The sequence below is a fragment of the Gopherus flavomarginatus genome, chromosome 3 (genome assembly GCF_025201925.1).
Source record: "Gopherus flavomarginatus isolate rGopFla2 chromosome 3, rGopFla2.mat.asm, whole genome shotgun sequence".
Classification (NCBI taxonomy): domain Eukaryota; kingdom Metazoa; phylum Chordata; order Testudines; family Testudinidae; genus Gopherus; species Gopherus flavomarginatus.
In genome coordinates this window covers 16,520,305-16,533,485 of record NC_066619.1, presented here as the reverse complement: position 1 = coordinate 16,533,485, position 13,181 = coordinate 16,520,305, and the positions used below count along the sequence as shown (strand labels likewise).

The 13,181-nt window shown below is 44.3% G+C and overlaps 2 protein-coding genes across 4 annotated transcripts in view; both read left to right on the top strand.

Moving 5' to 3' along the window:
• The window catches only part of RPL17 (ribosomal protein L17), a 347,358-nt gene that overhangs the window by 102,993 nt on the left and 231,184 nt on the right, over positions 1–13,181 (top strand). The gene's annotated exons all lie outside the window — the stretch shown is intronic.
• Positions 365–13,181, top strand: part of ACAA2 (acetyl-CoA acyltransferase 2) — a 31,016-nt gene continuing 18,199 nt past the window's right edge. Inside the window, exons 1-4 of one of the 2 annotated variants that reach the window (XM_050944754.1) lie at positions 369–496; positions 1,957–2,166; positions 4,139–4,305; positions 6,451–6,579. In XM_050944754.1, the coding sequence (XP_050800711.1) occupies positions 4,300–4,305; positions 6,451–6,579 (135 nt within the window). In that variant the 5' untranslated portion in view covers positions 369–496; positions 1,957–2,166; positions 4,139–4,299. Of the gene's footprint in view, positions 497–1,956; positions 2,167–4,138; positions 4,306–6,450; positions 6,580–13,181 lie in introns of both variants that reach the window. The other variant, XM_050944753.1, reaches the window with a different exon arrangement.

The window sequence follows — 13,181 nt, the reverse complement described above, 5'->3', positions numbered from 1 at the left end:
CCCGGAACCCGCCTCTGGCGCGAGGCCTTCCCGTTAACAACGGCAGCCCCCGCTGGCTCCATAACGCGGCTTGCGCCGAATGTGCTTTTCCCGATGGGCAGTGCCCCGTGAGGGGGGCGGGGTAGGGGGCTAGCCCCTGGGCAGTGCCCCGTGAGGCGGGCGGGGTAAAAGGTTGGCCCAGGGCAGTGCCCCGTGAGGCGGGCGGGGTAAAAGGTTGGCCTAGGGCAGTGCCGCGTGAGGCGGGCGGGCATTAGGGGCGGGGTAGGGGGCTGTCCCCGGGCAGTGCCGCGTGAGGCGGGCATTAGGGGCGGGGTAGGGGGCTGGCTCCTGCGCTGTGCTGCGTGAGGCGGGCGGGCGGGAATTAGGGGCGGGGTAGGGGGCTGGCTCCTGGGCAGTCCCGTCCCACGCCCGCTGGTTGGGCAGCGGAGCAGACAGGAGAGCGCCGGGGACCTTTGGCCGCAGCAGCAGCCCAGCCCCGCCATGGCCCTGCTCAGAGGTAAGGCGCTCGCCCCAAAAATGTTCCGCTTCAGCCCGGCCCTGCCCGTCCGGAGTCTGCCCGCGCCGCGTGTCTGGCGGTCACGTCCCCGGCTCCCTTGTGCGCCGCGTTATAGGGCGATTTCCCCCCCTGTTTCCACGAAATAAAGGGTCGAGTGTCTGAAACCCGCAGGGTGGGGTCTCTGTTTTCAGGGGCTCTTCGCTGCGGCGTTTGAGTTGTGGTGCAAATCGCTGCCAGCACAACTGTACCTAAATTTCATAGAATTCGTCTTTTATTTTGTTTATAATTTCAGTGCCTAAGATTCATGTTTATTTTAAAGCTTGTTTTTAGGTTTTTATCAATGTGCATTTTCACTGTTGCAGGAAATTATGGGAGTCAAACAATAAGGAGGGATATTGAGATCCAAAAAGTTAAAAGTGTGTGTGTTTTCATCCTTTTATATATTTACAATCATGTCTGTATGTTCTAACATACTCTCGATTCCCCTGCTAGCAAAAAGGGAAACACAATTTTCTTTTCATTCACATATAATAATGGATTTGTATTTGCTACCTCTTCCCCCCTCTGCCCTTGCCCTCATCTCATATCTCTGGCTCAAAAAGTACCTTCTTCAAAGCCTGTGTTGTTCTGTCTAATTAACTAGCATGGGGTCTATTAAATACTATGTGCATTGGCATCTCAGGAGATTGGGCCATCATTTCACTAATATACTTAGTTAGCCTCCAGTGCCCTGGAATGTAGAAATCGCAGACAAAATTTAAAACTCCAGTCTGTCTGAAATCAATATAAAGCTGACTGAGTTAATTCACTAAGAGATTCCTAGACACTCTAATCTAAAATGCCTTGTTTTCATTACACCCTTGTTTGTTTAAAGGTTATAGGGGAATGAACCTTTGGTTAGAATACAGTTGAACAAGAGGGCTTTGCCCAGCTAGCCCCAAAAGGCAGTGCTGTAAGTCCATAGTCTTGGAGCATGTTGAAAATATACTGGAAACTTTTTAAAGAGTGTGCTCTGGGTCACCAACCTCAAGTGCTCTGACACCTCATCCCAGCTAGCCAGTCAACTCTGAAAACCATGGGAAGCAATCACATTTTGGCTCTCCATGGATTTGAGTGTATTTTTACATAATGATTGTATTTCCTCTCCATCCCTTTAAAACAAAAAACCCAGTGTGCCATATTAGCTCCAGAGCTTGAATTTATCACATTCACAGTCGTATCATTAACCATCTTTCTATGTTAATTAACCTTTGGAAGTAGATTTATATAAGGCAAAGGTCAATTGTGCTGGCCTTATTTGTTAGCACTTTGCAGTCCAGAGAAGAAAACGGGGGGAAGGGTTAAAGCATTGTTTGCCTTGCTCAGTGTGGAGACTTTGAACAAGATATTTTGGTAATTAATGTTAAGACCTCTACATTCACTAACTCTTTCATCAATCTCTTTGGTACTGATAAACCCAGGACTTGGAAAAGCCCACTGACCAAAGCTGTCATTAAAGGCCTACATCATGATCCAGGGCCAGCACTGTAGTAAATATCCCAGCATACTTCCACTTGCCAACAGCTGAGTCAAAGGGCTCTGCTGCTCACCAGGGTATTGCCCCAAGAATTTGATGGTACCTCCTGTCTTTTGAATCTCACATCCTGACTGAACCTGTGTAATTGTTTAAGGTAAAAGCATAACACATTAGCATTTCTCAAACGTGGGAGTCCAACCCAAAAAAGGGTTGCAAGATTATTGTAAAGGGGTCATGAGAGTGGCGACTGCTGGCCGGGCACCCAGCTCTGAAGGCAGTGCCATGGCCAGCAGCAGCGCTGAAGTAAGCATGGCATGGTATGGAGGGGTTGTCACTCTTTTTTAGAGAGGTCATCACAGCCTGAAATATTTTTAAAGGAGGTCCCAGCAAAAAAAGATTGAGAACCCCTGTTTTAACACATCTGTTAATAGCAATGGCTGCTCTCAGCTAAGGGTAGATTGTATATGAGATTGAGATGATAAACTTGTTGTTTATTTACTTGCATTATAAACTCTTCAAGATAGGAAATGTCATTTTTTGTTGTTGTTTTGTATGTGTTTTTGTAGTGCTTAGTATTGGGGCTCCACTCTGTTCCATGAGTAGGCCCGTAGGTTCAACCAGAGTACAAATAAGAATTATTATTATTATGGTTTAGCTTTGTGCCTGGCTAACAGCGTAACTGTAGCACAGGATTTCAGTTGTGAAATGCTATCCTCTTCAACAAGTTATCTCTACTGAGTGGGATCAGTCTGTAGCGCACTCTGCTGAGTCAGAATATAGTTGATGCTAGTAGATCAGTTGGCAAGAGCAAATGGAAGAAATGCCCACTTTTGCTAAAAAAAAAAGTCAGGACAGCTAGGACAGGGCTTAACAAAAGGGACTGTCCTGACCAAGATCAGATGTATAGTCACCCTATTAATTCAGGATCCTCATTCTCCTGTGTTGGCACAAGATTTTTCCAAGTGTTCTTATGGTTCCTTAACTTTCCATCTCTTCCATTCATAACATGGGGTTTGGATAAGGAGTCCTTCCTTGCAAAGTTATATATGGGGTTTTTGTTTTTGACATCCGGGTGGGGATGTCAGTAATCTATGGTTATTCTATACATTTTAGGTCAATCTGCTGTTTTCTAGTTTCCTCTCCCTGAAAATAATGATGACTTCAGATGTTTCGTAATGGCCATGAGGGAAGGCAATAAATCAGAGTTTTGGTTTTTTTTTTACCTCTCAACAAAATGCATAAAGAACTCACGAGCAGTGAAAGATCACTCAGAAACCGTGAACTTTTAGATGAGGGAATATCTTTTTTTTTTCTTTTTTTTTCTTGTTTAAGAAAAAGCCTTTAAAATAATAAAAAATGAGGTGATTTAAAATAATTTGCTTTTGCATTGAGGCTGCCTTCTCTGCTTCCTGGTCTAAGCCAACAATTTACTGATAGCAATTAAAAAGAAATTTCCCCAATAGGCAGGTTATTCTATAGTTGTCCATTCTGGGCTTTCTTGCACATTCTTCTTCTGAAGTATCTGGTACTGACCATTGTCAGAAATAGGGCATTAAACTAGATGGAGCACTGGACTGATCTGATATGACAATTTCTGTCTCTTGCACATTCAAGCTCCCTTATTTTCCTTTAAATCCCTCCTTAAAAAACACTTATTCATGGAATCCTCCATAGCTTCTCCTCCTGACTATTCATTCCACACATGCCTCCTTCTCTGAAATTTTTTTCCAGGCTTTGTCTGGTGTATCTCGGATTGTAAGGTGCTCAGGTTAGGGAGGGACCGTATTTTCTTTGTTTATAAAGCCCTATGTAAATTTACAGCACTATATAGTTACTGATAATCTTACTGACCCTCTGGGTGATGTAATGCAGTGGTTCTCAACCTGAGGTCTTCGGACCCCTGGAATCTGCTCCTCCGTTTGACATTTTTTAGGCGTCCACAAATGGAAAAAAGATTGAGAATCACTGATGTAATCCACCTCTGCTAATTACCTGAAACATCTCTTTATTCAATGTCCATTCTCTTCCTCACAGATTTGATCCATATCTCACTCAAGAAAATCAAATGAATCTTGTCCATCCTCTTCCTAATTTAAACCAATGAATTTTTCTTGTTTGTGTTCTAGGTGTGTTCATTGTTTCAGCCAAACGAACACCTTTTGGGGCTTATGGAGGTCTGCTCAAGGACTTCACAGCCACTGACCTGGCTGAATGTGCTGCACGCGCTGCACTGTCTGCTGGCAAAGTCTCCCCTGAGATCATTGACAGTGTCATTGTGGGTAATGTCATGCAGGTTAGTAGGATGGAATAATTGCTGGTACCTAGCTACTTGCTCAACACCTTTCCCTAATGCATTTCTACATATAACTGCATCTATTGTTCAACTGGTTGCTATTGAATGAGCCAGAAAATAAATCAAGGGGCAGAAAATACAAAGTATTAATAATTAAGTGATTCCCTTTTATGTTTAAGGGGCTGACCATGCTTCCATTGACCTTGTTGGGACCAGGATAATTTAAACTGGGGAAGCCTGTCTTTCTGTGAAATGCAATCTGATTAAAAAAAAAATTTGTATTCTCATTGAATTTCAAGCCCTTGGTATACTGCTCTTCTTAGTAGTCCATGACTTCAGAGTTAGAACTGAACTAAAACCCAAAGAAAACAATGTTTGTTAATTGCTGTTTCGCTGGGGCTTATAATACCTGAGAACCCTAGAAATTCTCTAAAGAAATGCAAAATAAATGTAATATCTTATAGATAGCACTAGGCAAGTTAGTGGCCTGGAAGGGTGGATGAAAACGGAACAAACAGATCCTTGCCCCAAAGAACTTATCGTCTCAAGGCACAATTGCTTATGGTGCAGTAGTCGGTACTCACCCACATGACTAGGTCACTAGTTTTGTTTTTAGACAGGCTGACTAAGCATTATTAAGATCTTTTTCATTTTCAACCTATAGATTTCAGGGACAGAAGGAACAACTGTCTAGTCTCCTGTATAGGTCTCTAACCTCCTTTATAACATGGAAGTTCTTTGAAAAAATTCTTAGAGCATGCCTTTTAGGAAAAACGTCCAATCTTGATTGTAAAATTGACAGTGATGGAGAATACATCACAACCCTTGGTAAATTGTTCCAGTAGTTAATTACCCTCAGTGTTAAAAATATTGTGCCTGGCCAGTGACTGTTTTTTCCAAGAGTGCCAAGACCAGAGAATGGTCATGAAGTATAAATAAACTTTGCTTTGTTCTTCTCCCATTAATAACTGCCAATCATACATACATTTTACCCTTTGATACCTGTGTTTTGTCATCTGCAGTTAGCAGCTGAACTGTTTTGTTTGGTTTCATCCCATTTTCTAAGCATGGTGACTGGTCTAGATAGCATCATAGACAAATTAGTGCATCCAAATTTCAGGCCGTTTTTTGTACAAAGAACGGTGCCATGCTAATAAAATCACAGTGGTAATGGTAGTCTTGCCAAAATCAAGCTTTCTTTTTTCCCCACAAGAGACAAATGTCTGCCTTGAATCAAAATGTGGACACTGCTAGCCACTGCTTCCCACAGCTTCCATTGGCCAGGAACCGCAAACCGTGGCCAGTGGGAGCTGAGGGGCTCCGTGCCTGCGGGTGCTCCACATAAACAAACCAGCCCAGCCCGCCAGCAGCTTTACCCTGATGGGCTGGGCGCCAAAGGCTGCCGACCCCTGGACTCATAGATCCCTTTGCTCTGATGGAAGTTATTGTGGGTTTGGCCCTAAATGTTACTAGTCTACGTACAGGTGTTTTGATCATCAAACAGCAGTGGGGCAATGGCTGGTAACTCACTCATATTTAAAAACCTCTTTAGGAAATGAGATTTTACTATACAGATGAGTTAGGGCTTTTTAAAAAAAATCTATCAGTTGTCTTTACTCTCACACAAAGCAGATATAAAACAATACATTTGTCTGCTTGCAGAATATAGATGCTCTTTTTTCTCATTACCCACTTTTTCTGGGCCTGGTCCTGATGCATTCTAGTACCTGCAACTTCAATTGAAGTTATTGGTTGTCACCAATCAGGATTTGGTGCTTTTGTCAGCAGGCGCCCTACTGAATGTGTGGTTATCATCAGTTAGTGGAGGGAATTAGTTACTATTACCCCTGATATCTTATTTGAAACTTTTCAGCTGTAGTACCATTTTCAGGCTGGCATGTAGCTCTGGTGGGAAAGGGTCTCTTTTTGAAATACATTCAGAAACCTGCCTTCAGGAGATACTTTGGGAAAAGATTTCTTGAAACAATATAAATGCTTCCTGTGGCTTATACTTGTCAAGGAGTCGGGTCCTCCAGAGCTAACATTTACCTGAGGTGTTAGGTATCCTATTCTGAGCTGATTGAAACAGTTGTTGTCCAAGTAAATTAGCAGTTTACAAATGCTGCTATTTTTTTCACTTTACAGAGCTCCTCAGATGCTATTTACATTGCAAGGCATGTTGGTTTGCGTGCGGGAGTTCCTATCCCGGTTCCTGCCCTTACTGTCAACAGACTCTGTGGTTCTGGTTTCCAGTCTATCGCCAATGGATGTCAGGTACAATACTTGTTCTCTGTATATTGGCTACAATTATATATTGTTCATAGCTTTTATCAAACTGCTGTAGTGAGAGAGGAGATGTGTTCTGAAACAAGTGTTGGGGGTTGAATTAGCTGAAGAATGGCTCCCTGCTGAATACTGTGAGGTGTTCAGCTGTTATCAGTAAGTGATCTCCTGTGAGCATCCCAATAAAAAAATTATCTTAAGGAAGAATTTAAAGGTGCCTTTGTAGTAAATGTTGGAGTGCCTTGGAACTGAAAATCAAATGTGTTTGCTTAACTTTCCATATTTATAGGGGTATCCCATGGAGCTCTGTTGTTGCATACAAGAGTTCAACCTTCTAAAGACATTCATATAATTAGTGTAAAAAAATTCATTAGGGCTAGTTGAGAAGGGGATGGGGGACAAGAAAGCAGCAACTTTTACAAAATTAAGGGTACTTAAACAGCTTGTAAACACCTGTGGCTGGCCCTGGTCAGCTGACTCAGGCTTATGGGGCTCAGGCTGCAGTGCTGTAAAGTTGCTGTGTAGACATTCAGGCTTGGGGTGAAGCCCTAGCTCTAGGACCTCACGGGGGGTGGGAGGGTCCCAGAGTCTAGGCTCCAGCCGAAGTCCAAATGTCTACTTTAGCCTCATGAGCCCAAGTCAGCTGACCAAGGCCAGCTGCGGCCATGCCTCAGGCTCTTATTCCAGTGTAGACATACCCTCAATAAAGCTCAGCTATGTTGCAGATGCACTCTGTTCTCTTCGTCATGGAGCCTCATACTGCACCAGCTTGAGTCAGTAGAAGCAGGTTGGGCTTCAGAAGTTTCAGAGTATATTTTAGCTCTCATACTTTCTGCTGATGTACCCACTTGGTAGCTGAAATAGCTAGCAGTGTGGAAAACTGAGAAACACCTGATATGTGTTTATGAACGAGAGTGACTCAATTTACCCTTTCACGTTGTATTGTTACCCGTTGGGTGTGACACAGTTAACTTTTTTCTTGAAACAAGACAAGCAGTGCAATGACTTTGTGGAGTCACCTAGCGTGATTGAACTAGCAGGAACTAAAATCACTGAGGGGTAACTAATGTAAATCCCTAGACTGCTAAACAATTGGGTAAAAATACCATCTCCTGAGGAATAGTGGGTTCAAGAGGCCCAGCAGACAAAGAACTTTATTAAGTGGGCAGCCTACTTTAGAGGATCATCATGGAACTGACATGAGACTAAACAAGGAGGACAGACCCCGCTGAAAGGCTTTGGAGGACTTTGAAACGTACCTGGTCTCCATGAGGAAGGTGGGTGACACCTGGTAAGGCATGCATATGTGTAAGCTTTTCGTTGCGTTCGAGATAGATTTTCTCTGTAATGCTTTTGTTTCAAATGACTACTTTGCTGTATGAAGGTTGGTTGGTCACTGGTAAATTCAGTCGTAGCCCTTGGGTTAGAGCAGGACAGCAAATACTGAACTCAAGCTTCTTAAGGTGATCACAGTGAATTGAAGGAAGAAACTGCAGCTTAAATTCCCAGGCAAGAGGGAGAAGAACACATGTTCTTTAACACGAAAGAGGTGATGACTAGAGGCATAAGACTCGAGTGGGGATACTACTAAGGGGTTAAAGGTGCAGTTACCCTGGAACTGTAACAGCAGTCACTTGTATTTCTAAAATGTCTGTCTTCCAAGGATCTCGAAGCACTTCACAAAACCAGTTTAATAATAGTATCCTCGTTTTAAAGCAAGGGAGCCTAATGGAAATAGAAGTTAATGACTTTGTGCAAGTCACAATGTGTTTAATGGAATAGCAGTCAGATCTCCTGACTTCTCTTCCTCTTTTTATAACCACTAGACAATCTGCCTCTTCTCCAAAAGTTTCTAATTAGACAGACAGATGTTCAGTGTATGCCCTGATAGGGATTCACTTATGGAGTTCACTATATATGTAAGGCTCTTTTTTTTTTTTTTTTTTTTAACAGCAGCAGTCTACCTCCTTTCCATTCCCATAACAAAAACAGTTGTTTTTGTAACAGTTTGCATGTTGTCACAGTCAAGAAACAGATCTTTCACTGTATCCACTGTGATTTTCTCTGCACTAGAAAAATACATTGAGGTGAGCTACGTTGATATACACCTCTCAGTTCAAGAAGCTGGTAACATCTACCTTGGTTTCTGTTATTTTAGCAGTGAAATTATGTTTTACTGTTCACACAAGACAGTTTATCCTCTCTTTATCCAAGGATGAAACATTTCATACAATAATTTTATTTTGTTTGTGCAGAGTGGTATTTAAGGAAGAGAAGCACCCTATAAATTTAAACAGTGTTTTGTGCAAGCTTGAGTAATCATTACAGCTAAAAAATAAATGTCAGTTTGAAAAAATTCTGCCACAAAAACAAATTCCTCAAGATTAAGAAACTTTAAAGTTGAGGTTATAATTATTGAAACAGATCATAACACACTCCTTTGGCTTTGTACTAGAAAGATGCTGTCATAAACAGATAGCTAAGGGTTAATGTCTTTCACCTGTAAAGGATTAACAAACAGTGACCTGCAACACCTGACCAGAGGACCAATCAGGAGACAAGATACTTTAAAATCTCGGTGGAGGGAAGCCTTTGTTTGGGTTTTTGGGTTTTTGCGTTGTTCTGTCTGGGTCCTGGAAGGGACTAGACGTGCAACCAGCTTTCTTGCCAATCTCCCTGCTACAGTCTCTTATATATTCAAAATAGTGAGTATTTAGTAAGAAAGGCGGTTATAGTCTTTTGGTTGTTTTCTGTATTTGCAAATGTGTAGTTTGCTGGAAGTATTTTAAATTGTATTTTTTGCTGGGGGGAGGCTTCTTTCTAGTGTCTATAAGCTGAAAGACCCTGTAACTTTTACTGTCTAAATTAGAGACACCTTTTACTTTTTTCTTTCTTTTTATTAAAAGTTTTGCTTTTTAAGACCTGTTTGATTTTTTCCCCTTGTTGAGGCTCAAGGGAATTGAGTCTGTACTTAACAGGGAAGGGAGAAGGGTGGAATCCCTTTGTTTTAGATTCACGGAGCTTGAACCTGTCTATCTCTCCATGAGCCCAGGGAGGGAACAGCTGGAGGGGAAGAGAAGATGGGGGAACAAACCTGATTTCTCTGCGTTGTGATTCAAGGAGTTTGAATCACAGTAATCTTCCAGGGTAACCCAGGGAGGGGAAATCTGGAAGAGGCAACGGTGAGGGAAGGGGTTTACTTTCCTTGTGTTAAGATCTAGAGGGTCTGGGTCTTGGGGGTCCCCGAGCAAGGTTTTGGGGGGGCCAAGAGTGTACCGGGCACTGGAATTCCTGGTTGGTGGCAGCGTATCAGATCTAAGCAGGTAATTAAGCTTAGAGGAATTCATGCTGGTACTCCAACTTTTGGACTCTAAGCTTCAGATTGGGGAAAGATACCATGACATGGTGAGCAGCGTTGGGATAAGAATCCAAAAGCCAGTGAGTTAAAAGCAAAAGCCAATAAGATTATTATTTTTCTTTTTTTCTCTCTGCTAGCTGTGTGTAAGCAGAAGAGAAGGTTTTTAAAACTACAGCCAGAAAATTTCTTTTTCCTTGCTCCTTTCTGGTTGTGCAGAGAGATTGCCTGAAGGCAAGGCCATTAAGTTTAACAAGGGTCTTTTATTAAACAAAAGGGACTCCAACAGTGAGTCAACAGGAACTCCAGCAAAACACATATGCAAATGAAAGGGTTTTTATTTCTTTTTACTTTAGCTGGAAAGGCTACTTAAAAACGTTAAAAAAGACTCTGTTGCTAAGCAACCCTAAGAAGGCAGCAGAGGAACAGCATTTCAGGCAATAAACACCAGAGGGCGCCCCAACCAAGACATCAGAAACCATGAGTACCAAGGACACCCTGAAACAGGAACAGGCAAGGCAACAAGCCATAGAAAAAGAAAACGAACATAGGAGACGGATAGAACTAATTAATGCAGAAATAGCCAAGGAAGAGGCGGTCCACAAAAGAGAACAAGCAGCCAAGGAAGAGGCCCACAAAAGAGAACAAGAAACAAAAGAGGCAGACCACCGAAGACAGATGGAACTCCAGAGGGAAGCCCACCAGCAGGCCCTGGCATTAGAACAGGCTAAGCAACAGAACACAGCCAATCCTAACAACACTTCACCAGTTGTTGTTCCACATCCCAAAAAATTTCCTGCCTACAAGGCAGATGATGACACTGAAGCCTTCTTAGAAAATTTTGGAAGGGCTTGCCATGCATACAGCATCTCTGAAAACCAGTACATGAGAGAGCTGAGGCCACTGCTCAGTGGACCCTTAGCAGAGGTGGCGGCTGAAATGCCTAAGGAGAACGTGAACGATTATAAACTTTTTCAAACCAAGGCCAGATACAGAATGGGGATAACACCTGAGCATGCCCATCGGCAGTTCAGAGCTCTAAAATGGAAACCAGATGTGTCATTCCCCCGACATGCTTACCACATTGCCAAGAATTATGAGGCCTGGATATCAGGAACAAAGGTTAACAATATGGACGAGGTGCACCTCCTGATACAAATGGAGCAGTTTTTAGATGGTGTTCCTGAGGAAATAGAGAGGTACATCCTAGATGGGAAACCCAAAACGGTAACCGAGGCGGGGGAGATTGGAGCCAAATGGATGGAAGTGGCAGAAAAGAAAAAAGCTACTGTCAAGGGGAGCGACTACCCCCGGGGGCACACCGACAATAAACCCTATAACCGAGGGCAGCCCAAGACCCCACCTACAACCCAAGGAAAGCCACAGACGCCCTATTCTCCCACCTCACCAGTCTCCAGTAACCCACCTCGGCCCAGTGACCAGTCAGCTGGGCGATGCTTTAAGCGTAATGACCTGGGACATATAAAGGCCAACTGCCCAAAGAACCCCAACCGAGTGCAGTTCATTACCCTGCACTCACACCAAACACCAAACATCCCCAGGCCCAGATGCCTCTCAAATACCCTTGGAGCGAAGGGAAATTTTGAGAGTGGGCGGAAAGAAGGTTACCGTGTGGAGAGACACGGGGGCACAAGCTATCCACCAATCCTTTGTCGACCCCAAATTCATCAACCCAAAGGCCCAAGTGACAATTTACCCCTTCATGTCACAAGCTGTAGACTTGCCTACAGCTAAACTACCTGTCCAGTACAAAGGCTGGTCAGGAATGTGAACTTTTGCAGTCTATGACAATTATCCCATCCCCATGCTGCTGGGGGAAGACTTGGCCAACCAGGTGAAGCGGGCCAAGAGAGTGGGAATGGTTACACGCAGCCAAACCAGGCAAGCTTCCCAACCCATCCCTGTTCCTGAGCCGTCCACAGGGGCCGTGTCTGTGTTACCAGAGACCCAGACAGAGGTAGTGGACCTGGATCCCATGCCAACAACTGAAACAGCCACAGTACCTCTAGTCCCAGACCAGGAACTGGAAAAGCAACCAGCACCAGAACCGTTGCCAGCACTGACGCCAGTGCTTGCAAACCCATCTTCAACCCCAACGCCAGAGGGCGCCAGCGAGCCTGAACTGGCAGAAGCAGCAGACAACCACACCCAAGAGGCTCAGCCAGAGCCTGAAATACCACCTGGTGCACCAGCGGAGAGCAGTTCACCTGCAACGGAAACAACCTCATCACCTACATCGCTTCCAGAGGGACCAAGCCCAAGTCCACAGTCCAAGGAAGAACTGGTGTCTCCAGCTTCAAGGGAACAGTTCCAGACTGAGCAGGAAGCAGATGACAGCCTTCAGAAAGCTTGGGCGGCGGCACGGAGCACCTCACCGCCTCTCAGCTCTTCTAATCGATCCTGGTTTGTTGTAGAACAAGGACTTTTTTACAAGGAGGCTCTTTCTGGTGGACACCAGGAAGACTGGCATCTGCAAAAAACAGTTGGTGGTTCCAACTAAGTACCAGGAAAAGCCCTTAAGCTTAGCCCATGATCATCCCAGTGGCCATGCTGGGGTGAACAGAACCAAAGACTGGTTGGGGAAGTCCTTCCACTGGGAGGGGATGGGCAAGGACGTTGCCAAGTGTGTCCAGTCTTGTGAGGTGTGCCAAAGAGTGGGGAAGCCCCAAGACCAGGTCAAGGCCCCTCTCCAGCCACTCCCCATAATTGAGGCCCCATTTCAGCAAGTAGCTGTGGATATTCTGGGTCCTTTCCCAAAAAGACACCCAGAGGAAAGCAGTACATACTGACTTTCGTGGACTTTGCTACCCGATGGCCAGAAGCAGTAGCTCTAGGCAACACTTGGGCTAAAGCTGTGTGCCAGGCCCTAACAGACATTTTTGCCTGGGTGGGTTGGCCCTCTGACATCCTTAAAGATTCAGGATCTAATTTCCTGGCAGGAACCATGAAAGAACTGTGGGAAACTCATGGGGTGAATCACTTGGTTGCCACCCCTTACCACCATCAAACCAATGGCCTGGTCGAAAGGTTTAGTGGAACTTTGGGGGCCATGATACGTAAATTCGTCAATGAACACTCCAATGACTGGGACCTAGTGTTGCAGCAGTTGCTTTTTGCCTACAGGGCTGTACCACATCCCAGTTTAGGGTTTTCACCGTTTGAGCTTGTGTATGGCCACGAGGTTAAAGGGCCATTACAGTTGGTGAAGCGGCAATGG